Source organism: Gorilla gorilla, chromosome 16 (assembly GCF_029281585.2).
Source record: "Gorilla gorilla gorilla isolate KB3781 chromosome 16, NHGRI_mGorGor1-v2.1_pri, whole genome shotgun sequence".
NCBI lineage: Eukaryota > Metazoa > Chordata > Mammalia > Primates > Hominidae > Gorilla > Gorilla gorilla.
Genome location: NC_073240.2, coordinates 80,203,304 through 80,229,419, shown reverse-complemented (window position 1 = coordinate 80,229,419; position 26,116 = coordinate 80,203,304). Strand labels below are relative to the sequence as shown.

Below are 26,116 nucleotides of genomic sequence, written 5' to 3'. Positions count from 1 at the left end.
TGCTCTCTTACCCAGGCTGGAGTGCAGTGGCACAATCATAGCACACAGCAGCCTCTGTCTCCCAGGTTCAAGCAATCCTCCCACCTCAGCTTCCACAGTGTGTAAGAGTTCCCTTTTCTCTGCATCCTCACCAGCATTTGTTATTTTTTGTCTTTTTGATAATAGCCATCCTAACTGGGGTGAGATGATACCTTGTTGTGGTTTTGATTTGCATTTCTCTGATAATTAGTGATGCTGAGCATATTTTCATATATTTTGTTGGCCATTTGTATGTCTTCTTTTGAGAAATATTCATTCAGATTGTCCATTGTTTAATTGGATTTATTTTTTATCTTTGATATGTTTGAGTTTCTTGTACAGTCTGGATATTAATCCTTTATCTGATGAATACTTTGAAAATATTTTCTCCTGTTCTTCAGATTGTCTCTTCACTCTGTTTCTTTTGCTGTGTAGACTTCTTAGTTTGATATTATCCTTTTTTTTTTTTTTTTTTTTTTTTGCTTCTTTTGCCTGTTCTTTTGAGGTCTTATTTATAAAATCATTTCCCAGACCAATGTCCTGAAGTGTTTTTCCTTTGTTTTCTTCTAATAGTTTTAACATTTGGGGTCTTACATTTAGGTCTTTGATCCATTTTGAGTGGATTTTTGTGTTGGGTGAAAGATAAGGGTCTACTTTCATTCTTCTGCATGTGGATTTTCAGTTTTTTCAGCACCATTTATTGAAAAGACTGTCCTCCCAATGAAGGTTCTCAGCATTTTTGTCAAAAATCAGTTCACTGTGTTATGGTTTGGGTTTATGTCCCCACCAAATCTCATGTCAAACTGTAATCCCCAATGTTGGAGGTGGGGCCTGCTGGGAAGTGATTAGATCATGGGGGCAGATTTATCATGAATGGTTTAGCACCTCTTGGTGCTGTCCTCACAATCTGGTTGTTTAAAAGTGTGTGGCACCTCCCCTCTTGGTCTCATACTCCTGCTTTCACCATGTGAAGTGTTGGCTTCATGAGTAAAAGCTCCCTTAGGCCTCCCCGGAAACAGATGCTACTATGCTTCCTGTACAGCCTGCAGAACTGTGAGCCAATTAAACCTTTTTTCTTATAAATTACCAAGTATTGGGTATTTATTTGTATCAATGTGAGAATGTACTAATATAACTATAGATATGTAGATTAATTTCTGGGCTTTCTATTCTGTTCTCTTGATCTATGTGTCTGTTTTTATGCCAGTACCATGCTGTTTTGGTTACTACAGCTTTGCAGTATACTTTGACGTCTGGTAGTGTGATACCTCCAGGCTTTGTTCCTTTTGCTCAGGATTGTGTTGGCTATTTGGGGTCTTTTGTGGTTCCATATAAATTTTAGGATTTTAAAAATATTTCTGAGAAAAATATAATGAGTATTTTGATGGGGATTGCATTTAATTTACAGATTGCTTTGGGTAGTATGGTCCTTTTAACAATATTAATTTTTTGATCCATGAACATGGGAATTTTTTCCAATTATTGTATCCTCTTCAATTTCTTTCATCAGTGATTTGCAGTTTTCCTTGTAGAGATTTTTCACATCCTTGGTTAAATTTATTCCTAGGTATTTTATTTATTTTATAGATATTATAAATGGGATTTCCTTCTTGATTTCTTTTTCAGCTAGGTTGTAATTTGTATATATAAATGCTACTGTGTTTTGTATGTTGATTTTTCATCCTGCAACTTTACTGAATTTGTCAATTTTAATAGTTTTCTGGTGGAGTCTTTAGGTTTTGCTAGGAATAAGACCATGTCATTTACAAACAAGGACAATTTGAATTGCTCCTTGAATCACCTTTATTTCTTTATCTTACCTAATTGCTCTGGCTAGGACTTCCAGTACTATGTTGAATAAGAGTGGTAAGAGTGGGCATCCTTGTCCTGTTCCAGTTCTTAGAGAAAAAGCGTTCAGCTTTTCACTGTTCAATATGATGTTGGTTAAACCTTAGCTGTTTAGTCATTGCCTTTCTTGGGGTGTGGTGAGGCGAGGAGGTGGGGAATGAGCACCGGGCATCTCTAAATAGCCATCCTGTTGCTGTCATTTTTAACATTCTACTTTTATATTTTTCATATATAGCATTTCTACTTGGTTCTTTTTATGACTTCTTGTTACAGCAAAATATTATTAAAATATTCTCTTCTAGAGTATATTTATCATGCTGCTTAAAAAAATTGTGGTCCACACGTGTCACACCAAGTGTCAGGTTCCAGCCCATGCTGAGGTCCAAGGGGAGTGGGTGGATGGGTGGCGGACAGCAGGAAGAACATTCGGGGGCTGTAGACAGGTGAAATATGGTTTTATTCAGCAGCTCTCTCACGCTGTCTGCTTTTATCTCCGCTACCTGCTCCGGCTCTGAGGCTCCTGCGGCTCCTGCGGCTCCCACACTTACAGCTGCATTCCCTGGCCTGCCAGGCCACCTCTGCCTTACAGGGTCAACAGCTTCACACTCTCTCTCTCTGGGCACAAGCTGTATGTGCAATGTCAGCAGGGCAGTTATACCTTTTACAAACAATAGTGGCTCTGAGCCAAGTATGAGCTTACACAAACAGGCTATATAACAAGTGGAGTTATGCGCCTGTGTGCTAAACTTGCTGAGTCACTCTGACCAGGATGTCTGCCTCTGCCTATTCCTGACCAAAGCACATCCATTTACCTTACAACATGTTCCAGTGATTTTGGTATAACGATATTTTGTATCCATTTGTTGCATCCCCTGCAGTCTAGCTGTTTGGGGCTGTGAGTCATGCTCCCACGAGGTCTGTTGATGTGTATTGAGAAGGGCTAAAGGCCAGGCCCTGGTTGTTGTCTCTTTAGAGAGTTTAAGGGAAGGAAGGGAACCCCTGGACAGAGAAAATCACAGTGGAAAATCCCCATTTGCTAATACTTGACAACTTCATTCAAAGTTCACTTTAAACTCTCAGAAACAACCACTTTGGAATAAAATGGTGGCCTTAGTTTTTAATCTACCACCCCTAGGTATTAGAAAGGGGGGGACAAGGAGGACTGGATTCCACCCAGACAGGGGCTTTGATCTACCTGCTATTGTCCCGTACGGCCACCAGCAACCTGGGCTGTGCCACTGAATTCATGGCAAAGGGGGCGGCTGTGGGTGCCTTAAGGCAACACATGGGAGAGGCAGGCACAGAATGGAAATGTTTTTCCTCCAACTTTGCTTCTCAGTGCTCTCCAGGGGCCTCTGCCCCCAGGCTACAGTGTCCTCCCACCCCTCTCCACAGACCCCTCTTCCAGTTTCTCACAGCTGTGTGTGTGAGAGAGTTCCTCAGATGCAGGCTTCTCTCTTGCTTCTGTGGTTTCTCCAGGCTTGATGTGGAGGATGGTCACCTTGCCAGGTCACTACCTGAAGATGACATGGGGTCTTTGTAACTTATCCTTGTCCCCAACCCCATCCAACACATACACTTACTCCACTGTTCTGCAGCTTCCAGATGTCTGTCCACCAGGTGCAATACAAACCCAGCCCATTTTGGGGGGCTGGCTGTGAGCATGGCTAAACCAAAGGTCGTGTCCCAGGTGCAGCCCACCCAGGCTTTAGACCTGCTTAAGGCCCAGTTTTTTTGCATAGAAGTCAGGGGAATAGATAAATTTTAGTTAATATTTTAATTGCCTGAAAGATTACTTTATAAATTAAAAGGAGAATGGGGTTTTTAATTTTTTTTTACAATTAAAAATGCAACTCAAATATATTTTCTTTTCGAAGGCAAATGATATGAGAAGCCAGATTATCATCAAAAGACTGCTTGGTGATCCTAAGAGGAAAAGCCGTGACTTTTTCTTCCTCCTATATCACACAACCCACTGGCTCCCTTGCGCTTCTTTCCTTTTGCGATGAATACAGTTACCAAGAAAGGTGACTTTTTTAAACCAATGTTGAATCAAAGTCCAAGAGAAAGTAACATGCTTTGGCATTCACTAGAGAGCTTGAGCAGAGGCAGCTTCATTTTCTATGAAGAGCAGAACAGTCTCCAACAGTTATATGTCATTGAGGAGTTCATAACTATATTATATTTACTTTTGTAGCTCTTAGAATTCTTACACAAGCCCCCAAACACATAGAAAAAGATATGGCCATTGGCTGAATGCTGCCACCCTAACTAACCCCAAGGAAGCAACTATTTTCTATTTCATTTTAGAAGGCTTGTGATCAGATAAAATGAACCATCCCTCAAATGACTATAGCACATAACACTGAAACTCCAGGGAGAAGCAAATAAAAGCTGTCAAATTGCCAGTTCCAACAAGAAGTAGCAAGAATGTCTGACAATACTTTCTCATAGATAGATCTAGATGGTCAGAGTCTCCCAGATACCATCACATCAAGTTTATTTAGTAGTGTTTCTTTGGGTGCGTGTGAGTAGAAAGAAGGAAATTAGTATTTGTCTCAGACCAGTATTGCGCTAGGCACATTCGCATACAGGATCAAACAGCAGGGCTGGAAGAAATACACTGAATACACAGGTCTCTGTGCTCGAACATTTGTACATTTAAAAGAACATCCAGCCTTTTCCCAGAATTTTCCAACCCAGGGGTGATTATATGTGTATTTGCAGTTTTGTTCTAATCATCCCTGTTTTCTAGAGTTTTAGTTCATTTAGGCTACTATGACAGAATACCACAGATTGGGTGACATATAAATAACAGAAATTTATTTCTCACAGTTCTGGAGACTGGGATGTCCAAGATTAAGGCATTGGCAGATTTAGTGTTTGGTTGAGATCCCATTTCTGGTTCATAAATGGCTGTCTTTTCACTGCATCCTCACGTGGCAGAAGGGGCTAGGGACCCACTATAGTTTGGATGTTTGTCCTGCCAACCTCATATTAAAATTTGATACCAGTGTTGGAGATGGGGCCTAGTGGAAGGTGTTTGGGCCATGGGGGCAGATCCCTCATGGATGGCTTGATGCTGTCCTTGCTGTAGTGAGTGAGCTCTTACTCTATTAGTTCCCACAAGAGCTGGTTGCTAAACAAGGCCTGGCACCTCACCGCTCTCTCTTGCTACCTGTCTCACCCTGTGATCTCTGTACACTGGCTTCCCTTTGCCTTCTGCCATGAGTGGAAGCACCCTGAGGCCCTCCCCAGATGCCCCCACCTGCAAAACAGTGAGCCAAATAAACCATTTTTTCTTTATAAGTTACTCAGACTTGGGTATTCCTTTATCGCAACACTAAGCAGACTAAATAGGCCTTCCCTCAGGCCTCTTTTATAAGAGCACTAATCTCATTCAGGAGGGCTCCACCCACAGGACTCTGTCACTTCCCAAACGTCCCACCTCCTAATACCATCGCCTTGTGGGGAAGAATTTCAACATATTAACTGGGGAGAAACAGAATAATATTCTGTCTATAGAACCTGGAATCTGCAACAAGTGATTGTCCCTTCCTTCTTCCCGCCCTCCTCCCTATTTTAAGTTGAGGAGAGTTTAAAGGAGGAAATATTTACAAAGGTTGGGCAGGGTTAAGGTAAAGTCCCAAGACTAGCAATAGCTAAAAGTTGTTCCCATCCCAGACATAAAGAGGCCAAGGAATGAGTCCTTACAGAACCAGAGAGAACATGGAACAGGTGGTCTTGCTATTAATTAAACTAGAAATCAGTGCCGCTCCCCAGGGGCTGTGACAGCTCAGGAGCCCCTTTTGAAGTTATAGGAAAAAATGGTTTTAATAAAATAAACTGCGCATTTCTGGACACCCCTCCGGGCTATTTGATTCTAAGCTTCCTCTTTGAGCTATTTTTGCAACTTTGTGTTTTCTCCACATAGCATATCCTTTTGGATTACTGATTCTAGCCTGGTTCAGTGTCTTCGAGCTGTTTTACAACTCTGTATAAATGTGTCCGTTCTTTGAATTATCTTTTGAATCATTATGATGTTTGTCTGGTTCCTTCATTGATTAGTACATAAAATAAAACCTCTAATGTGCTGTGATGGTTAATATGAGGTGTCAACTTGATTGGATTGAAAGATGCCTAAATAGCTAGTATTGTTTCTGGGTGTGTCTGTGAAGGTGTTGCTAGAGGAGATTAACATTTGACTCAGTGGACTGGGAGAGGATGACCCACCTACCCTCAATGTGGGTGGGCACCATTCAATCGGCTGCCAGCAGCGCTAGAACAAAGCAAGTGGAAGAAGGTGGGATAAGATGGCTGCTGAGTCTTCCGGCTTTCATCTTTCTCCTGTGCTGGATGTTTCCTGCCCTTGGATATCAGACTGCAGGTTCTTTGGCCTTTGGATTCTTGGACTTATACCAGTGGTCTGCTGGAGGCTCTTAGGCCTCTGGCCACAGACTGAAGGCTGCACTGTTGGCCTCCCTACATTTGAGGTTTTTGGACTCGGACTGAGCCTCTACTGGCTTCCTTGCTCCTCAGCTTGCAGAGGACCTATCGTGGGACTTCACCTTGTGATCGTGTGAGTCAATTCTCCTTAATAAACTCCCTTTCATATATACATATATCCTATTAGTTCTGTCCCTCTGGAGAACCCTAATACACGTGTTCATTTTATATAACACTCAATGATTTTATGCTTTTTTGGAAAATTATCTTTCAACAAAGAAAACATCACCTCCCCGCTAAAGTTATCCTGTAGAGAATGCCCTGCAGTAAAGTTGTCTAGGCCTCGAGGATTAAAGCTTTCTTACCATACAAAGCCATTTTACTACCAGACAGTTGCATCGCAAGGGTTCAGAATCAGCACCACAGACCAACTCTTGGTCTTTGGAGCCAAGACCAGCTTGCCAGTGCAGATCCATAATTATTTTATGGGGGAATCTCATCGCAGAAGCTCTACTGTCTCTTAAAATCTATGGTATGGAGCAAACCAACACCATTAGACCATTTTTGAAAATCTCTCATAATAATCCAGAACCTCAGGTTAGAGTCAGAGGTCCTATGTCTTTTCCCTGGGAGATTCTGTTTCCTATGTGAGCTAGCAGATGTGCCTTCAAACTCCACCTGTCAGTTCCACCCAGGCCTCAAATTTAAAGGGATTTTACTGAAAACAGGGTGAATCCTTATTCTGTTTACCAATGCATAAGCCTGAAGTTCCTGGCCAGTAAAAATACTCCCTTCTGCCCATTTTACAGATGAGGAAATGAAGGTTCAGAGAGGTTCAGTACCTTACCCAAGATGGCACAAGTAGCACATAGCAGACCTGGATTCAAATCCAGAAAGGTCAGCCCCAACCCAGTCCTCTTTCTACTAAAATGCCAATGCTGACACCCTTTTCCACCAAGCTGCCCAGATGTCAACGAGTCTCTCCAGAAAATCCCGATGCAAATAGCATCTCCTATTTCTTTTGCTTAAATATCCTCTAAAAGAACTTGAGAAACTCTAAAGCCTCATACATTTTTAAAGCTGACATCTAAAATATTTCATCATGAATTTAAATAGTTACAAGGGAGGTAATTTCTACCATATATTAAACATTACTTTTTAAAAAATTACATCACTATTTTAATTATATTCAGTGGATTCTAATTACTAAGATGATTTGATACCCATCATCATCCATAAATAAATGCTCAGAAATTTTCCATCTTTCCCCTTCCTTCTTAGAGTCATACTTCCATTTCATCTTTCTCATGGAACGGTATTACTCTGTTTGAAATTATATAGAGTACCCTATTGTATTTCTCTATAACAAAAAATCTTCAATTTCAAAATGTTTCATATGCTGTTTAACTGTAAAGCTGTAAGTGTTAAAAATATTTCTTCTGGGGCCGGGCGCAGTGGCTCACGCCTGTAATCCCAGCACTTTGGGAGGCCGAGGTGGGCGGATCACGAGGTCAGGAGATGGAGACCATCCTGGCTAACACGGTGAAACCCCGTCTCTACTAAAAATACAAAAAAATTAGCCGGGCGTGGTGGCGGGTGCCTGTAGTCCCAGCTACTCAGGAGGCTGAAGCAGGAGAATGGTGTAAACCCAGGAGGGGGAGGTTGCTGTGAGCCGAGACTGCACCACTGCACTCCAGCCTGGGCGACAGAGTGAGACTCTGTCTCAAAAGAAAAAAAAAATTTCTTCTGGATTGGGAAGTTATTTCAACTGTTATTAGTACCTAATTGATCAAAACATAAACACTGCATAAGCAGTACATTTTATTGCCAACATTATTTCCTAAATCAGCCAGTGGGGCTGGGTTTTTGTCCCCTCAATGAATCTACACGTTTATGGATAAATGATTACAAGGTTATATAAATAAAACAGGTATCATCAGCAATCCTATTTTTTTTAAGGTTGAAAGAATCTAGTTTCCATAAAAAAGTGGAAGACAACGTGAGTTTTAGTAAAGCTGTGCCCTTCAATTCTTTAAACTCCTTTCTCAGTGCTTGATAAACATTACATTCAGGCTGGTGGTTCCCTCAGAGGGTGAAGGAGAAGGGCAGGTAGAGAACATTCCAGAAGCAATGGGTCATGTTGCAGTGCTTAATCTAGGTAGCAGGAGCATAGGATTTTTGTATTGTTTTTCACTTTAGACATATTTCACCTTAGACATATTTCATAAGTAACCTTTTATATATACCCAGTACTTAATTCTAAAATAAAAGAAATATCAAAAACATATGAAAGATAAGCAACATTTATCCTTCAATCAAGCTAAATAAGTGAGGCTTATGGGGTATCCTTTTAAAGAGATTATTTTGCTTCCTTTCCTAAATGCATTAATACCTACAATGCGTTAATGCCTGTCAGACGGTGCAGGATTTCAGATTTGATAGGTTTCCTTCAGCGGAGACACTGTATCTTCCCTCCAGACCTACTGCACAGACACCTGATTGGTATGCATTCATTTCTTACTAATAGGCAAGAGGGACTAAGGGCAAGTGAGACAGTACCATCTTGAAGAGTGGTTGGGAGGGACTTCACTGATAATGTGCCTTTGGGTCAGAAGGAAATGATGGAGCAGGGCATGCAGATATCCGGGAGAAGGTATTATCAGAGGAAACAGCATTTGCAAAGTTCCGTTGTACAACATGGTGTGACCATGTGAGGAGACTTCCTATTTTGTTTTCAGTCACCTGGGAGGAGTCATTTCTTGCCCACTGTATACATCTCTGCACAGCACCCCATGCACCTCTCTAGGTACTCTATGTCACATTCTAATTATTTATGCACACACCCATGCTCTGCAGTAAGCTCTGGAGTCCTTTAGGGCAAAGAAATAAAGGCACAAGTCTCCAGGATGCTCACACTTAGTTTTTATTAGCCACAGTTTCCCACAGTTTTCTACCTCCTAGGAAATACACAGCTCACCAAGGGCACCCAGTCACCATTCTGTCCTGCTTGCATGGCTGACACTGTTGCTCACTGAGGGTGAGCAGATCTGCAAAGTCACTCAGGGCCTGGTTTCCTCAGGTACAGAGAACCCCAAAGAAAGAAGAGCCAGAACTTAGAGCCCCTTTCTTCTCCATATGGGATAGGACACCCAAGACAAATGACCCATGCATCATGAAACGGAGGCAGGGCCCTAAGCTGCCCAAGAGGCCTGGGCACTTGGAGTTCCTGCTACCAGCCAGGTCACTGAACCATTGCCTGCCCACCCTCCCACAGTGGCTAATCCCTAGCCTAGTTGTAAACGTCTTTTCAGCACTGCACTCTTAATGCAGTCGGATGCCTTCTGATTACTGGTCTCTGAGACCTTCAGCTGCTGAGGTGCAAGAATCAAGCATGGGCATGAAAGGCAAAGGGCTACCACAGCAGCATTGTTCTGCCTCCACCCTGGGCTACGCGACCCAGCCCAGCAGGCTGTGACCTAGGAGAGCTGCTCCAGCCTGGGGCATGAGGGGCCCTACAGCAGGATGCCGGGGCTAGGAGTGGACTGCCCTGCTGACGGGTCGTTTTTCTGTGAAGAAGCTTTTCAACAGTAGCACCTGACTGAAGCTGACCACGAACAGGGCAATCGTCTCGCCGACAGACCAGTAAGAGACTCGGCTATTAAGGTCTTCCGCTCGGGCCCGGTCCTGGGCCTCCCGCAGCCGGTAATGCGTCTGGGAGTCAATCACCGTTTTCAGAGCCTCATGGATGGTCACGCAGGCGGACTCCATCTGGGCAGGAAGAGAAAAGCAGTCACACTGCTAACCCATAGACAAATGTGGGATCCAGCAAACAGCAAATGCTGTTGTCAACATCCTAGGTGACATCCACTGAATGCTAACTGTGAGTCCGTGCTAAGGGTTTTACGTGGTTTTATTTAATCCTCACAACAAGCCTAACTGAAGCTCAGAGAGGTTAAGTAACTTGCCCAGAGTCACACAGTTAGTATGTGGCTGAGTTAGAGTCTGAGTCCTGAGCCTATGCTTTCAAGCACTGCCCTATACTCTTATCCAATCCTTACAATACTCCTGATAGGCACGGATCACTACCCTCACTGTTAACGAGGGCTTATCCCACACACAGATGAGGAAACTGAGGCTCCAAGAGGCTACACAAATTGCCCAAAGTCATACAACTAATAAACAGCAAAGTGTGAACTAGACCACAGTTGTGTTTGGACTCTCAATCCACTGCTCATGCTCATTCTATTATGTAATTGCTGCCTATAGTTTTATGTATAAACACAAACACATGAAGACACACGCTTCATGTATGTAAGCACATGCACACACATGCAAAGACACATACATATAAACAGGCACTACATAGACACATACGCTCATGTGTAACACATACCACATCATAACTTTCTTTACCTGCAAAAATATTCAGTGTGGTAGGCAGAAGTCTGAAAATGTCCTTCCCACCACCACCAAGGTCCCCCACCCTAATTCCAGAAAGCTGTGAATATGATGAGCTGTCACCTCTGTGACTGCATCACGTTAATATGACACAGCTGACCTGAAGATGGGGAGGTTATCCAGGCCTGATCCAATCACAGGAGCCCTTAGACGCGAGGAGCTTTCTCCAGCTAGTTGCAGAAGTCAAGATAGTTCTGAAGCATGAGAAAAATTCAATGTGCCACGCTGGCTTTGAAGGTGGAGGTGACCACTTGCCAGGACCAGAAAAAGGCCTCCAGGGGCTGAGGGTACAACAGTCAGCAAGGAAATGGGGACCTCAGTCCTAAAACCACAAAGAACTGAACTCCACCAACAACCTGAATGAGCATGAAAGCAGATCCTTCCCCAGAGCTTCCAGGTAGGAGCCCAACCTGCCACCACCTCGACATCAGGCTTGGGAGACCCCAAAGAATCTGGCCAACCTGCCCAGGCTCACAGCATACAGAGCTGTGCGGTAATAAGTGAGTATTGCATTAAGACACTATGTTTGTAGTAATTAGTTACTCAGCAACAGACAACACATTATGCCTGTGGGAAAACGTTCTTATTCAGAGGCAGCCTCTAAACCACCATGTATCCAAGACCTAGAAAATTCTATCCTATCAGTGAGTTCTCAGGCTAGAGGAATTCACAAAGCATGCACCAGACACTCACTTCAGTTCCCAAACTCCAAAGGCAAACTATTTGTAAAGTACAGTACAATAAACTAGAAAAGACTAAGTCACTCTGTGACCTCCCTTCCTGTGGGCGGCAAGCCACCCAGGTGCCGAGGCAAGAGACCGAGGGCACGAGCTGTTCCAGTATAATAAAATATATAAAATAAGAATAGTGATACTAGATATAGATCATAGATAGGATTATATATGAATATCATTAACCATTAGTTTGTGGCAATTACTCTTTATTCCAATATTATAATAATCCTTGCTCTACAATCATAACCTAGGAAAAACAAGGCCATACAGAGATAGGAGCTGAGGGGACATACTGAGAAGTGACCAGAAGACAAGAGTGCGAGCCTTCTGTTATGCCTGGACAGGGCCACCAGAGGGCTCCTTGGTCTAGCGGTAATGCCAGTGTCTGGGAAGACGCCCATTGCCAAGTGGACCGTGGTCTTGCGGTAGCGTCAGTGTCAAGGAAAAACACCTGCTACTTAGCCGACTGGGAAAGGGGGTCTCCCTTTTCCCAGTGGAGTTTAGAGAAGACTCTACTCCTCCACCTCTTGTGGAGGGCCTGACCCGCAGTTATCCGGGGGCCTAACTGTCTCCCTGTGATGCTGTGCTTCAGTGGTCACGCTCCTAGTCTGCTTTCATGTTCCATCCTGTATACCTGGCCTTTTAGATAGCAGTAGCAAATTAGTGAAAGTACTAAAAGTCTCTGATATGCAGAAATAATGGCATAAGCTGTCTCTCTCTCTTCTCTCTCTCTCTGCCTCGGCTGCCAGGCAAGGAAGGGCCCCCTGTCCAGTGGACACGTGACCTTACCTATCATTGGAGATGGCTCACACTCCTTAGCCTGCCCCTTTGTCTTGTATCCAATAAATATCAGCGCAGCCTGGCATTCGGGGCCACTACCAGTCTCTGCATCTTGGTGGTAGTGGTCCCCTGGGCCCAGCTGTCTTTTTTTTAACCTCTTTGTCTTATGTCTTTATTTCTACAATCTCTCGTCTCTGCACATAAGGAGAAAACCCATCCACCCTGTGGGGCTGGACCCTACACCTCCCCAAAACCCTTGTTTCTCTCTCACATTAAACCACTTCCAGAAGACAAACAGGAAACCACTGCCAAACAATGGTGTTACCCTTACTTGCCTCATTGGGTATCCTTAACTCTGGGCCATTCTAGGAGCTGAACTAGACTATGTAAGGAAGAACAAAAGCTTCCCTTCTGCCTCTGCATTACAGGGCAGCAGCTTCCCTCTTTCTGGCAACAGGTCTACCTCCCAAGGCTATGGGACTCTCCTGCACACGGTGGCTGGCCCTCTCATCCAGGTCCATGTGTAAGAAGTGGTGAAATGTCACACGTAGAAAGGTGGCATGATCACTGTGTATCAGATGGAACTGATAGAGTTAGACTGGGTACACCAGCTCAAGGAGCAATAGCAAGTGAAGAACAAGCCTATTTGTCCCCCATGAGTACCTCTGTCCTGTTTTCTCAGTGACATCCTCTATCCTCTATTATTTTGGGCTACATATCATCTTTCACAACTGGAGTGTAGTCGGCATTGGACTTCTTCACTTCCCCGCATTTGGTAGGTGGGCTATACCTGCAGACATTTGATATTGAAAAAGGAACAAATGATCCTAAGAAGGGTTCCAGACATCAGGAAGTTGACTCCAAAGGGAACTTCCAAAGCCAACTGGCTTCAAAGGCCAACCATCAGAAAAGAAAGCTCAGGTGTAGGCCTCTGCACTGGGGACAATGGTCACATTTGTGGTTGCTCCTCCTAGCTCTCTGGGGAATGCTTCCAAAGCTCACTAAAGCATGTCAACTGTCACAGATGGAACAGGACACTAAACTGGGAAGGAAGTAGGAAAGAGGTCAATGTGGAGTCGGGCTTAACCTATGTGAACCTGTGTCAAAGCTAACTCAAGATCTGCCATTTCTAGAAGCCTCCCTAGTGCTCCCTGCCAGGCACCACCTATACAGGCAGACTTGGTAACACAAATCCGTTCTGTATTTACATCACCCTGGTGATCCCTGGAAAATCACAAAGGATTGAAGGTGGGGCTGGGGGACTCAGGATAGACACTTGTAGGATGAGGTTACAAGGATTTCAAATCATGGCTGAGTTTGAATAGCTCACACTTCCACTAATTCCTTCATTCAAACATTTACTCATTGCTTACTTTTCTTCCAGGCACTGTGCTAGGCCCAGGGAATTAAGAATCAGAGCCAGACACAGTCCTGGATCTCAGAAAGTTCACAATTTAAAGAAAAAATTACTCAACTAGAATGCAATATAAACAGCCAACAACAGAAGGGTATGCAGAGCGGCGGGAACACCCAGGAGAAAGATGCTGAGCCTGCCAGAGAAGATGGAGTACTTGACATGGGACACGACAAGCTGAGCCCTGATGGATGGGCAGGACGTCACCAGGCTGAGAACACATCCCAAGCAGCAGAAGCACAGGCAAAGAACTGTACAGGGCCTGATCTGGGATCAGGGACTGACATGGTGACAGGGATGCATGGAGAAGCAGCTGTGGGGAGGTGGAAGCTCATAGTAAAGGGCCTCGAGGTCCAAGACTTTATCGTGTGTGGCTCTGTGAGCAGAAGATTGGCAAGATCGGAATCCCACTTTACGAGAATCTGCCTCTGGCAGCTATGATGCAGAAAGGGATGTATGCGAACCAGTTTAGAGGCAGGGAAACCACTTAGGTGGCTGCAATTCTACTGGGAAGAGAAGATGCAGGCCTCAGTTAAGAAGGTCGCCATGTCAGGGAAGAGTGGACTGGAGGGAAATTGATGGCACTGAAATCACAGGACTTCGTAACAAAGTGGATCATTCTTGAAATCAGTGGGAGGGATGGAGACACACACATAAGTGTATACATGTATGTATCATGGTCATAGGTAGTATATGTGTATATGTATGTGTGGCGCACACACACATATGTATACATGTTTGTATGTACAAATCCGCAGAGAACACTGTGGAAGGGCTCATTTGATTTTCCAGGCTAGAATTCCATTCTCCAAGTTTATGTGTCACAAACTCATTCAGAAACAAAGTGTCCAACTAGACTCACTTGACTGGGGACTCCTTGGACCGTAGGCCCTGGCCTGGGAATTCAGCAGTACTGGTCAGCATCTCCAGCCTTCTCCCAGGACCCAGAGTCACTGGAGAGGAAGGAGGAAGGGAAAAAGAAGAGGGAGGACACAGAAATCACAGGTGTAGACACCAAGACAGAGGATGAGTCAGATATTTATGTGAAGCATCACTTTAAAGGCCTAGATCCAGTGACACAGGCCAGAAACCGGCACGGAGACTGCATGAAGAGGCCTCGGTGGCCTTTAAAGGAACAATCTCAGATCAGATCAGTGACAGCAAAGGGACCAGTTCCAAGAGGGTAACGGAGCAACAGGTGATACTCTACAGCTTTCTTGGCAACTAACACCTGCAGACGCCTTCAGGACCTTGCACAGACGCTGAAAGAGACCCCAGAGCAATACATCCCCGAGAATCATCCCCAAGAATCACAGCTACCTGGATGCTCACCCTCACCACAAAAACATGCTATTTCCCCATCCGCTGAGATCTTCAGTTAGTGCTCGTCTCAAACAAACCTGTTCAGCCTGTTACCACAAAATTTCAGTTAGGCAGTCCCTCAGCCAGCTTCCCACCCAGCAGAAAACCAACAGAACCCCTCTGTTTTCAGGGTCCTGTTTTCCCAGGCCACGAGTCCCCAGGTCTCCTCGTGTGTGACCTTCCGCCCTGCTAAGACCACCAGTCCTGGCTGGCTTCCAGTGTCCTGGAGCCTCACAGGGATTACAGTTGCCACTTCATGGTGACAGTCGGTCTCTAGGACACCCTGACCCATCCCACCTCTGGCACCATCCCTTTCCTCCATCTCCACGCTGACATCCCATCCTGTCCCAGCCACCTGCGGATGCCGAGGTCTTCAGTCTGTAACCACTGACAAATTCCTGCAGCCCTCACCTCATCAGGCCTCCCCTGACCCAAGTATCTGCTTCTTTAAATTCTTCAAGAACTCAAAGACAGGGAAGTAGAAGCTGGCCTCAGAGCACTTAAGAAAACCTTTAATCCTTCCTAGATCACCAGGGAGGTAGCTCTTGGCCTTTGACCTCTGTCAGAAACCTTCAGCTCTGACCAGGATCTGCCCAGATTCTCAGGAAGCCTGGAAGCCCCTCGAGCTTGGCTTTCCTCAAGTCGCATTCTCCTGGCCCACCCAGGTCCTCTCCTAGGAGCCTGGTTTTCCTGAACTCCGGCCTGAAACAAGTCCTTTGGACCTGAATCCCTGGCCTGGGCCCTGGTCACTATGGAACCTGTTCTTTCACCTAATACTTACTTTCTTGCCAGAAACCACGGCCTCTGGCTCACCACTGTGCTGCAAGAAGTCTGGGGAGAGGCGAGACAGCAGCTGCTGGGTAAAGGGGGACCCATGCCAAGCAAGATAAAAAGCGCTGGCGAGAAGAATGAAAGTTACACTCCATAAATCTCACCTGTTCTCTTCACCTAGAAGGCCAAGCTTCTACATTTTCAAGTGAAGCCTTCCTGACTCCTGGAAGAATTCATCAGTGCCTCCTCAAGACTCCTGGCGCTTCAATTACAGCTCTGACCACAGTGCCCCATAGCCAACTGGCTTGCAGGGCTGTGCTCCTTGCAGGGTGCCCAGTACCAGGCACAGAGCCATCACTGCTGGCACAATGTGTAGACTGAGTGAATTCTGGCATAGAAGCAAGTACTCTCAAAGGCAGGCACAGATGGTTCAAGGTGGCGGGGTCAGAGAAGTGGAAGGAAACGGCTCTTTTGAGGCTAAGCAGGAGCAAAGAAGAGGTTCTAACATATAAGAAAAGGGAAGCATAAATCACCCTTTCCTGCAACAAAATCAAACTACTGCTCAGACTCCAGGAAAGAATGTCTCTGTTGACCTAATTCTTTAAGGCTTTTCCTACCAATTTGTTTTCTACTGGTAAAGGGGGAAGTTCTTCAGCTCAGCTTTTGGAGACTTACAGAATCTTCCCAATAGAGGCTGTCTCAACAGTGGCCAACAGAACTCTCATGAGTATTGGCTGCAAAAGATCTTACACACAATACACACCCTCGGCTGGATCTTCTAACAGAAATCATGTTGCCAAAAGCCCAAAGATCAAACCCAGTTTTGGACAATGGAACTTTCTATGCATGGCCACTAGCCACCTGTGACTATTGAGTACCTGGAGTATTGCTATGGTGCAGATAAGGAAGTGAATTTTTAATTTAATTTTAATTAATTTAAATAGCCAAATTTACATACTGGCTACTGTACTGAACAGTGCAGCTCTAGCCTCCAACTGCTTAGGGAAGGTGGAAGACTGGGCAAGTGAATCCACAGGCACTCGTGAGTGTGCCCAGAGCCACAGAGGAAGGGAGCCACCTTGGAGGGCGGCCCAGAAGATCATCTGGCCTCCTTGAAAGTTCAAGACGCTGTGGCTTTGGTTCTGGCACACGTGCTGCTATCGATGGTTATTCCTGTCTTACAGGTTTCCCTGGGCCCTGACAGTCATTTCACAAGTATTTGGTGAGCTCCTTCCTGTGCCCTACCTTATGCACTGAAGCACTGAGGATACAAAAGTAAATCATTCAGGGTCCTAGCCCTCAGGAAGCCCCCAGCCTGCATATGAAAGGGAAGGAGGAGCTTAAATAGCAGAAGGGAAGACAGATGAAGGAGGATGGGATCAGAGAATAGTGAACCTTGACAGCCATGGGCGACAGACATGACTATCCCCGCAAAATGTCACCATTTCTCCTCCATAATGTGGAGCTGTTGCTAAGGCTCTACTTGCCAGCCTTCCTTTCATCCAGCTTTGCCACATGACTAAGTTCTCACCCATGGGACATGAGCAGGTGATACGTATTCCCACTGGGCCTGGGCTTTTAAGAAGTAGATGGGCTTTTCTCATTCTCTCTTCCTTTGGCAGCTACAGGCAGAAGACCCTGAAGCCCTAAGGGAAGACAGAAAGATGACAAGAATGAGCCTGGATTCCTGAGTCACACCATGGAGGAAAGCTCCCCACCAACCTTTTCTAGATTATGCATGAGAATAAACCTCTATTCTGTTAAGCCATTGATGTTTGGTGTTTATTTTGTTACAGCACCTTGTGTTACCTTAACTAATACACCACACAAAGTAGGACTTTGGTCTTTATGATACAGGCACATCATATAAGCAGAGACACATGACACGGGCACTTCGAAAGTGGTACTGTGCAAAAGACTGAGTGGGAATGAAAGAGTAGAGACAGAAATAGCAGAGGAAAGTACTGCAGGGATCTGGTTAGAGAGTGGAAAGGAAGATCGAAAGAAGAGCATGGCATCCTTTAGGACTAGGTATGAAGAAAGAGACAAAACCAACCCTGAGACTTCCAGACTGGGAGCTGGATGGATGATGACTCCCACCACCAGCCTAGACAGAGGCCAATGAAGAGGAACACGCTAGGGGGTTCAGCAGCCCCGAACTGCTAATGTTCACTCACCTGGGTGAGAGCTGTGACCCTGTTCCCCATGTCTGGGAGAATGGGAGGCTCATCGCCCACTTGAAAGTCAAAGTAGACGGTCTTGTGAGAGAAGGTGGAAAACTCATTACTGAAGCAAAACTGATAAACGCCCTTGACTTCAGCCCGGTACGTGAAGCTGTCGTACTGCTTCTTGGTTTCTCTGTAGATGGTGTTCCCCTGGGGGTCCTCCACATAGCAGTCAACATCGTAGTGGCCTCCAGTGATGACCTGACAACCATAAAAAATTTGCTGTTATCAAAGGAGCAACCACCACTTACCAAATGCCAACCAGACACTGTGATCAGACTCTACAAACAATTCTGTCATTTCATCTTCAAAACTTTCTAAGGCAGGTGCTACGCCACTTCTCATTTTACTGAGGCTGAGCAAGGTTAAATAAATTGGCTGTGGTCACACTGCTTGAAAGTGAAAGGGCTAAGATTTGAATCTATGCCTGCCTGACTCCAAAGTTTGCTCTGCAGGGGTTCAATGAGCCTAATCCTTTCCATTTTACAGAAGAAGAAACTGAGGTTCCAAGGTTAAGTAAATTCCCTAAGGTTACACAACAGAAAGTGGTGAGATGAGATCTGCCTTGAGAGCTTTTGGTTCCAGTGCCCAAACATTTACCTATTGCACTATTCTGAACCATGAATGAACATACCCCAGGATAACTGCTCTTCATGAGATGGTGCTGATAAAGCTTCCCGAAATCAAGAGCAAGATGAGGAGGGATGCCCAAGAAACTATTCCAATGCAACTAGATGCCACCGATTCTTTATCTTTGTTCAATACTTAACACAAGACACGCAGCAAATCACTGATTTAGGGCACTGCCACTCATTAACCATGTGACCCTAGACAAGTTACTTTACTCTCTGAGGATATGTCTTTATCCATGAAGTGAGGAGTCAATAAGTTATCACACCTAAAGTGTTTAGCACGGTGTCCAACATAAATTTAGCAAGGACCCCAAAAGTGCCAGCCAATTACTGGACAATCGTCAGACTGCAAACTAACCCCCTGAGGGTGCAGTGGAGATGTGGGATCTGATTTGGGGGCCACCCTAGAGCATGCATGCTGCACCTCCTGCTTCTCCGTTCCAATAAGAGACAGGTGTTCCCCCTCCCCCCACCAGCAAGGGTCATTCTTGGCTTGCTGAATGGGTCAAGTAGCTATTAACAATATATTATTACTGACTGAATGCAAGGAGAAGAAAAATATTGATCGAAGTATTCATGGAATTTCTGAGTGTCAGCGGTGGAAGAGTCCTTAGGAATCATTTAGTTCAAACTCTCCTTGTAACATAAGAAAAATAAGACCCACATAAGGCAAAATCTTACAGGTAGGCAATGGCTATAACCAAGATCCATCAAAGGACACGGTCAACGGCCTCCATCTGCTTCCAAATTTAAATGGCCTCTTTGTCCGGACAAAAGTTACTAGTCCTGCTCAGCAAGCTTTGCATAAAGCAGTGAGTATCCTGTTGCTAAGTGTGTTTAAACCCAGGCTGGACACACTTTGACAAGGGATTTCCGCCCTGGCAGTGACCAGATGACATCTGAGGTCCCTGCAACCACAGAATTATCATTCTTTTTGTCATTGCACCTAGGTTGCCCATGTTAACCCAGTCACAATTTGCATGTTGTCCACAAAGACCTGAAAGTGGACAAATCAGTGACTGAGACTACCACATAGAAGTTGTCTCCAAGCGCAAGCTTCCTTCAGTGCCTCTAACCACAGAGGAACTGGTCAAATAGCTTGCCCCCATTCCTGCTGCCCGTGGCCCCTCATTTCTGAAGTGCCTGTCAGCATGCGTCCACAAGCAGATAGCTGTCTGAGTACGATGCCCACTTGGCCCCCAACCCTAGACCTGCTCACTAAATATCGGGGCAGACTACTCACTCAAGACCTGCTCCTGTCACCTGTGGGCCACGGGATCTCTCAAAGGAGACAGGAATACAGGAACTGAGCTTTTCTAAGCCATATGGCAACAGCCAAGTCTTGCAGCCACACCGCTCCTTGTAAACACCGCCAGGCCTCAATGGCTGCACTGATCCCTTCTTTCCAAAGTGCCCATTCTCACTTCTGCTGCCCTCACCTCACTCCAACTTTAAACGCTGGAGAGGGGAGGAATAAACTAAAACTATGAACCCACTTCCTCTTGCTGCCATTTTTCAGTACTCGAAGGCACAAGGCGGTCCAAGAGACTGGAGTTAGAGAGCCTGTGTCCAGCCGATCAGAACTGCGGTTGGTTAGTGTCTCGGGGGCCTGCGGATATCTCTCTGGCCAGCTCCCCAGGCTGCGGGATCCGCCCTGGCGTCCCCCTCGCGGGCTCGCACCTGCGGCGCTGACTACCTCCTCGCTGGCCAGGCTCGTCTCGAGTGGGCCCTGATGACCCAAACCTTCCTCCTCACGGGGAAGTCAACTGGTCTCCGGGGACTCCCACCCCATGCAGCCTCCCTGTAGCCTCTGTGGCTAATTCGAGCGCCTCCAGTCAGGGGCGAGCCAGTGTCCAGGTGAGACCCGGGAGTGGAGGGAGAAGGGAGCGCTGCCGGGCGCCCGGCCTCACCTGGTAATCCAGGGAGAACTTCACGCCCTGCTCCACCTCCTCGTGGAAGCACTGCTTGGCGTTGTCCGGCAGCTCGAAGGTGAGCTCGGCCCCGCGGGGCTGCTCAGCCCGGAGCAGGAGCAGTAGCAGAAGCAGCACGGAGGCGGAGCGCGGGACAGTGCTGCCCATGATGCTCTCGGTCCCGTCTCGAGGGCCGCGGCTCGGGCGCTGCGCCCCCGGCGGGCTGGGGCGGCGACTACCGGGTCCTAGGAGGATGTAAGGGGATAGACGTGGCACGAGCGGAGCTCTGCGCTTCCGGGAGGGCCGGCGGCGCAGTGCGCAGCCGCGCGCTCAAAGTGGGCCCGGGCCCCTTCCGCCCGCTGCGCGTGCGCGCTGGCCGCGCTGGGCCAGGGGACTCGCCCCCCTCCACGCCTCTCCCGGCTCGGAGGGTGGGTCTCCGCGGAGGGGAGGTGGGGCTCCACCTAGCGCGCCCCTACCCAGAAGAGGGAGAAGCCCTCCCCGCTGTTCTGCGCGCTCCCGGACCCGCAGGGCTGAGCATCCCTCCAGGTCGACCCAGGTCCACCCTCCAGCTGCTGCAGCACGAAGCACGTGGGATTTTACTCCCTCTATAAGGCTCCGCTTTTGACAGGCTCTGTAACTTCAGTCTCACACTTCCCTCGAGAACCAGTCTCCTTGTCTTGAAATGGGTGTGCCCAAACCTAACATCCACAGTAGTTAGGGAGCTAGGTGAAAGATAAGGGAACGCTGGGAACCCGATTAACACTCCTTTCTTCATTCCCATACCCTTCCCAAGGTGAAAGAGTGTGCGAAGGGGGTGGGGGGTGGGGAGAGTAAGTAAAGACCCATCATTACACCTGCTCTGGGAAAAACACGAGCGTGCTCACACACAAACGATCTCATGAAAATCCAAGTAAAGTCTCGCAGCGACTTCAGGTATATTTTGGCTGTCAGGCTCGTTGAAAATTCTTTTTGCACAAAACTCATTTTTGCACTTTGACTTCTTAAAAGCTCTGAAAGCAGATAAATTGGTTTACTGTCTTACCCATGACCACTGACTTAAGATTCTTTTGTATAATCGTAACTATAGGTATAGTTTTATATTCACTGTGATCCAATAAACAAAGAGAAAAGACATAGATTGTGATGTCGATACTCAATAAATAACTTATTCAGGAGAGCATTACTAGACGTGGTGTATCTTGACTTCAGGAAAGAATGTTACTGCCCATATAGATTTCCGCCGGCCACATTCACTATGGATGAACACGCTAATGTGTGAAAGCAATCTGTAGGCTTGGAAATAACATGCATGCGTAACATAGTTAATAATATTGACTGGCTCAGTGACAGGCATGGAAGAGGTGTTTAGTAGTGTCCCTTAAGCTTCCTTCCCTGGCACTGTCCTATTTCACGTTTTGTTTTTTTTTTTTAGGAACTGATAGAAAACATGGAAGTAATAATCATCTGATCTAGATGAACTAAGTGGAGAAATAAATGACAGATATAAAACCACGATTGGCCGGGAGTGGTGGCTCACGCCTGTAATCCCAGCACTTTGGGAGGCTGAGGCGGGTGGATCACGAGGTCAAGAGATCGTCCATCCTGGCCAATGTGGTGAAACCCCTTCTCGACTAAAAATACAAAAATTAGCTGGGGGTGGTGGTGCGTGCCTGTAGTCCCAGCTACTCGGGAGGCTGAGGCAGGGAGGCAGGGGTATTGCTTGAACCTGGGAGGTGGAGGTTGCAACCTGGCGACAGAGCAAGACTGCATCTCAAAAAAACAAAACAAACAAACAAACAAAAAACCACTATTGCCCTGGCACAGGTGGAGTGCTCTGCTAAGACTAACAAAAAGAAATTTCGGGCTGGGCACCATAGCTCATGCCTGTATCCCAGTATTTGGGGAGGCTGAGGCAGGAGGATTGCTTGAAGCCAGGAGTTCGAATCTAGCCTGGGCAACATAGTGAAACCTCGTTTCTACAAAAACAAACAAACAAAAATTAACCAGGCATGGTGGTGTGTGTCTGTAGTCCCAGCTACTTGGGATGCTGATGTGGGAGGATTGCTTGACACCAGGTGTCTGAGGCTACAGTGAACTGTGATTGCACTACTGCACTCCAGCATGGACGAAAAAGGGAGACCCCCATCTCTAAAAATCAAAATAAATTCCTCCGGATTAAATGTTAAGTCTTACATTTAAGTTCCAAGAAAACACCTGCATAAGTTCAGGGGAGGAGCTGACATTGAAGTAGCTCAAGTCAGAGCATGCAGGCTGTTGGCTGGGACACCTCGGTTCTCCTCCAAGCATCCTCTTACATCTAATAGGCTAGATTACTTCCTTATATGGCAGGTTCAGGGCAGCATCCCAAGAGGAACTAGGCAGAAGGAGCAAGGCCCCTGAGACCTAAGCTTCAGACCTTTTCCAGTATGACTTTCTCCACATTCTGTTGACCAAAGCAAGTTCAAAGGCCAGCCCAGATTCAAGGAGGTGGAAAAATGGAATCTACCTCTGGATTTGAGGAGTTGCAAAGTCACATTGCAAAGGAGGGTCATACTGGGATGGAAGGAATTATGGCTGTTAAGCCATCTTCTATAGTACCCAGACTCACTCAGCTTGTCAATGGCTAAGCCAGAAAGTGAATCCAGATCTGCTTAATTCTGAAGACTACCAGCTTCCCACTAAACACACTGCCTCTACCCATACCTCAGGGAACACTTGTCCTACATGTTCCATAGGGCAAACCTTGGACCAAAGCATGAATCTGACACTGAGGCACATTTCAGCTCACACAATAAATGATTTTCTGGAACCAGAGATTTCCAAAAATAGAATGGACAAGGATAGTACATTTTTCATACCCGAAAATATTCGAACAGATGCAGGTGAACAACCAACCACTTAGCAACAACAGAGATGATTCATGAGCCTGGGTGACAGATTATAGTGGTGTATGACCTCTGCGGTTCCTTCCAACCTTGATATTGCATAATATATGGCAAATATTGCGTGATATATGGTACTAAAGGTAGGATAACTTGAAAGAAAAACCAAAAATGTTTTCTATCCACTTTAGTCCTGGGGTGACTTCTGTGAAGGCCTTTTAAAACAGTAAATAAAAGAAACACACACAAATAAATAGTAAATAATAAATATTAAAACAGTAAATAAAAATGAGGATCTTAACAGATGCAGGAAAAAAAAGTGACAAATTCAACATCCATTCATGATAAAAACTCTTAGCAAAACAGAAATAATAGACAACTTCCTTAATGTCATAAAATGTAACAAATTTAGAGCAGACATCATGATTAATGATAAACATGTCTTTTCCTTCAAATTTGAGAATAAGACATAAATGCCTGCTATCACAACTGCTATTTAACATTGTCCCAGAAATTCTAGCAGGAAAGGTTAGGCAAGAAAAAGAAATAAAAGGACAAGAATTGGACATATAAACACCCAAACAGTGCTTATATCTAAGGGGAAGGAGAATGCAGAAGTCCAGAAGTGGCACCCAAGAGAGACTCATAAATGCTCACATTCTGACTTTCATTAACTGAACACTTATGTTTTACTTCTCTAAGTATGTACAGATGCTCCTCGGCTTACAATGGGGTTATGTCTGAATAAACCTATCATGAATTGAAAACATCGTAAGTTACGTGTGTTATGATGAGATGGGCAGTATAAGGTGGACCCATCTGTGCCCTAAAGCAGAACTTTATCATTGCTTCATGCAGCAGGAGCACTCCCTAGCATGCTATTAGTATGTTGAAACAAAATGAAAGTTTATCCATGCCTCATGCAGGTAATTGCTGGTGAAGGAAAAAAGCAACACAATCACTGTGTGGATTGACTAAAGCAAATGGAAACTTTGCAAACCGCTTAACGTTACCATGGAGCTATAACCAATACCAGCTTTTCCCTGAACAAACCAGTCAGAGACAGGTGACACACACTGCCCTCCTGAGACTCACAAATTTCCCCAGAACAACTGTTTTTGTGGCTGTCAAGCATTTAACTATCCTTCCTATGGGGAAATCCCAAACTAGGTGAGAAACCAGCCTCCCTCTCGTCACAGAGCAAAAGAGGGGCAGATAGTCCCTCTCCCTCTGCTCCCGGGTCTCAAGGTATGTGGGCATGGGACCCAGGCTCTGCCAACTGGGTGCCCTTGTATCTGACTGGGGGGGGCGGTGTCTAGAGAGGTAGAAGCAGAGAGTATAATGGTGGTTACCAGGGGCTAGGGGGTGGGGGGCTTGGGGAAATGGCCAATGATTACAAAATTTCAGTTAGATAAGAGAAATAAATTCAAGAGATCTATTGTACAACATGGCATCTATGGTTAATAATGTAGTCTATACTTGAAAATCACTGAGAGTACCTTTTAAGTGTTCTTGCCACAAAAAAATGATATATGCAGTAATATATATGTTAATTACCTCAATGTAGCCTTTCTACAATGTATGCATATTTTAAAACATTATGTTGTATACTTCAAATATACATAATTTTTATGTGAATTAAACAAACAAATTTAAATTTGAAAAAGAAGAAGAATGCTTCAATCTTTAAGCTTTGGACAGGAAAATATTGTGACTAAATGACTACAGAATGATCTTTAAAAATTGAAAAGCTTTTTGCAATTCACACATTATGTTGGATTCATGGAAATGACTCATATTCTCCCTTGAGTGTGAGGTAAAGAAACATTAATATCTTAAATATAGGAAGAGAATAATCCATGTGCCCACTCACCATGCATGAATTATATTTTCCTTGTGCTAAAAATTCAAACTTCTTCTTACCCCATTGGGTCTTTGTTTCTATATAAATAAGTATAATTTCTTCTGCTCTTAAAAAGAGAAAAAGAAAAAAAATCATATAACTTATTATCTTTGCTATAACATGGTGGAATGGAAAGAAAATGAAATTCAAGACCCAAAACCCTGGCATTAATGTTTTGACATTCTGTCCTTGTCTGGGAGTCCATGTCTGAAACTTTAAAATAGAGGTTGAGGTTGGGGATTGGGTGAGTTGATACCAAAGGTTTTCTTCTTCCAATTATTAAGACTTTTAATAATTTCAAACAGTGAGCTTGGGCTTCTTTTCTTCAATTTAAAAGAAAAACATAAAGAAAATAAGAAAAATTAAGGGAGGAAGGGAAGAAGGGAGGGAGAAAGAATGGAAGGGAAGGCAAGGAAAGGAAGAGTAGCCTCATACGGTCTATGTATTAGTGAGGATAAGATATTCTGCAGTAAAAATCAACCCCCAGATTAAAGAGAGAGCTGTTTTCCTTTCTCTTTCTTTCTCTTTCTTTTCCCTATTAAACCTCCACTCCTAAACTCCTAAACTCCTAAAAAAAAAAAATCAACCCCCAAATATCAGGACTCAGCAAAAGTTTATTTCTTTTCCCTTCTATGTTTTTCACAGGTTCAAAGGCAGAGATCTCTTCCATGTAGTCATTCAGGGAACCTGACTGACAGAGATCCCCATAATCTTGAAATTGTTTCACCTGAAA

The 26,116-nt window shown here is 45.1% G+C and overlaps 1 protein-coding gene across 7 annotated transcripts in view; it reads right to left on the bottom strand.

Annotated features, from left to right (window-relative positions):
* The window catches only part of TMED3 (transmembrane p24 trafficking protein 3), a 102,636-nt gene extending 81,657 nt beyond the window's left edge, over positions 1 to 20,979 (bottom strand). For 2 of the 7 annotated variants that reach the window (XM_063698757.1, XM_063698758.1), the window contains exons 1-2: positions 20,599 to 20,914; positions 18,009 to 18,257 (exon numbers count right to left, since the gene is read on the bottom strand). In XM_063698757.1, coding sequence (XP_063554827.1) covers positions 18,009 to 18,257; positions 20,599 to 20,766 — 417 coding nt within the window. In that variant the 5' untranslated portion in view covers positions 20,767 to 20,914. The other 5 variants (XM_004056623.5, XM_063698760.1, XM_063698756.1 and 2 more) reach the window with 5 other exon arrangements.
* Between the last annotated feature and the right edge of the window lie 5,137 nt (positions 20,980 to 26,116).